Source organism: Apium graveolens, chromosome 7 (assembly GCF_009905375.1).
Source record: "Apium graveolens cultivar Ventura chromosome 7, ASM990537v1, whole genome shotgun sequence".
Classification (NCBI taxonomy): domain Eukaryota; kingdom Viridiplantae; phylum Streptophyta; class Magnoliopsida; order Apiales; family Apiaceae; genus Apium; species Apium graveolens.
The window spans coordinates 36,993,207-36,996,106 of NC_133653.1; the positions used below are offsets into that span (position 1 = coordinate 36,993,207).

General features: G+C 37.3%; 1 protein-coding gene across 1 annotated transcript; it reads right to left on the bottom strand.

Moving 5' to 3' along the window:
- Nucleotides 1-290: 290 nt before the first annotated feature.
- Nucleotides 291-2,480, bottom strand: LOC141670468 (polyubiquitin 4). Its single transcript, XM_074476333.1, has 2 exons — nucleotides 2,324-2,480; nucleotides 291-1,621 (listed from the first exon to the last, which is right to left on the bottom strand). The coding sequence occupies exon 2, from the start codon at nucleotides 1,619-1,621 to the stop codon at nucleotides 473-475; it is 1,149 nt and encodes a 382-aa protein (XP_074332434.1). The 5' UTR covers nucleotides 2,324-2,480; the 3' UTR covers nucleotides 291-472.
- Between the last annotated feature and the right edge of the window lie 420 nt (nucleotides 2,481-2,900).

Genomic DNA, 2,900 nt, shown 5'->3' on the forward strand with positions numbered 1-2,900 from the left:
TCTCTTATTCATTTTAAGTCATAAGTTATTTATTTTAAAATTTTCCAAACGGACAGTTATCTGTTAATTCATCCCCTGCTGGTACCAACTTGAACAGATCACCCAATGCTACTCGCATCAGATATTGATCATAAAGAACCCCAAAATTCACTTCTAAACTTCACTTCCTAAAGAGGCAACTCTATCAATCAGTAAGTAACAATTATCTACAGGTAACAGTTAAATCATAGAAAAGCAAACAATTAAGCAAAGTATATTCTAAACCATAAATTCTTCACACAAGCATAAAATACTTAAAAACCGATCTTAGATCCTTATTGAAAACACGGTAACACACATTGTTCATTCCCCCCACAGGGAGACACTTAAACAAACTTGATTTAAAACAGACAAGTCCAACATAAACTAACAAACACTTCACATAAACCACCACTACCACCAGCAGACTGGCAGACCCATCTTGCAACAGACTTTAGAAATCACCACCACGGAGACGCAACACCAAGTGAAGAGTAGACTCCTTCTGGATATTATAATCAGCAAGGGTCCTTCCATCCTCGAGCTGCTTTCCAGCAAAGATCAACCTCTGTTGATCTGGAGGAATACCTTCCTTGTCCTGAATCTTGGCCTTCACATTGTCAATAGTGTCGGAGCTCTCCACTTCCAGGGTAATAGTCTTGCCAGTCAAAGTCTTCACGAAGATCTGCATACCACCACGGAGACGTAGCACCAAATGGAGGGTAGACTCCTTCTGAATGTTGTAGTCTGCAAGAGTCCTGCCGTCCTCCAATTGCTTACCAGCAAAGATCAAACGTTGCTGGTCTGGTGGGATTCCTTCCTTATCCTGGATCTTGGCCTTCACATTGTCAATGGTGTCAGAACTCTCCACTTCAAGAGTAATGGTCTTGCCAGTGAGTGTCTTGACAAAAATCTGCATCCCACCTCGGAGACGGAGCACTAGATGCAGTGTGGATTCCTTCTGGATATTGTAATCAGCCAGGGTCCTGCCATCTTCCAACTGCTTTCCAGCAAAAATCAACCTCTGCTGGTCTGGGGGGATTCCTTCCTTGTCTTGGATCTTAGCCTTAACGTTGTCAATGGTGTCGGAGCTCTCAACTTCAAGAGTGATCGTCTTTCCGGTCAAAGTCTTAACAAAGATCTGCATACCACCACGGAGACGGAGGACAAGATGGAGAGTTGACTCCTTCTGAATGTTGTAGTCAGCAAGGGTCCTTCCATCCTCGAGCTGCTTGCCAGCGAAGATCAACCTCTGCTGGTCTGGGGGAATTCCCTCCTTGTCCTGGATCTTAGCCTTGACATTATCGATAGTATCAGAACTCTCGACCTCAAGGGTGATTGTCTTCCCTGTCAAGGTCTTAACGAAGATCTGCATACCACCACGGAGTCTGAGCACCAAATGGAGAGTTGACTCCTTCTGGATGTTGTAGTCAGCTAGGGTCCTGCCATCTTCCAACTGCTTACCAGCAAAGATCAATCTCTGCTGGTCTGGGGGAATCCCTTCCTTGTCCTGGATCTTAGCCTTGACGTTGTCGATTGTGTCAGAGCTTTCGACCTCAAGAGTGATGGTCTTTCCGGTGAGAGTTTTCACAAAGATTTGCATCTGCACACACACACAACAATTCAATAATCAATTCAACAACAAATTACATAAACAAACAACTAACTATAACAAAAAAAAAAAATAAGACTCCGCATCTCTGTAAACAATCAAACCAACAAACTACACTAATCTAATCACACGAACTCTACATCATCTACAAATCAAATTAAAAACAAGTATATACATACATACAATAAGGATCTGACTTGATACATACAAACATAATTAAATCAACAAATCAACAATATATCGATGATCAACAACTAATCAGATTAAAAATCTATATCGTAACAAACCTAAATATCTCCGCTAAGCGTCTACATATCACAGTTTTAATACACACATCATATCAACCAATCGGTAGTAATTAGATCATAAAAAACCTAGATCAACAACCAATCAAGTCAAAAAACAAAAAAAAAAACTTATCGACATGCATATAAACACCTTTAAATCAACAAATTAGCCCCAATTTAATCATAATCAACCTAGATCAACAGCTAATTAGGTCAAAACTTGGAACTAAAACCGGTCATGTATACAAACACAATTAAAACAACAGATCAGCACTAACTCAACCGTAACAAACCTAGATTTTTCAGTAATTAAATAAAACACATGGATCTATATCAACTAATCTCTTATAAACATAAATTAAACAACTAACTGAGAGAGAGAGAGAGATTTGCGAAGAAAACACACCTTGAAATTGATGAATACAGAGAGAGAATTGAATGTAAATATGAGGAGGAGATGAGAAAGATAATTGTGAGGAGAAGAGATGGATGGGGGTGTGTATATATAGCTGAAAAGAGGGGTGAATATGTCTCCGAGACGGCTACGGAGGAGGAGAGGTCTTTCCTTTTAATGGTTATGATTTTGCCACGCGTACGGCTTATATTAATCGAAGTAGCTAAAGTTTTGGAATAGTGGTTGGGGTGACGTATATGTTGAGGATTTTAATTTATACGGGCGGTGTTTGATTTTTAGTTTTTTTTTTTTGCTAAATGGTTTTTAGTATTTTTTTTATTTTTGAAGTAAAATATTGATTTTTTAATTAAGCTAAAATTTTAATTTATTCTAAAATATTTCAGGTTACGCAGTTTTTAAAATTAAAATTGGAAACTAATCGGTTAAGAAATTATTTAAAATTAATCGAAAATCGTAAAATTAATCGGAAGGATTAATTGAAATAAATATCATATGTAATTTTATATTAAAATATTATCTAATGTATTATTATGTTATGTTATTATTTATAAATATATATATATTTATT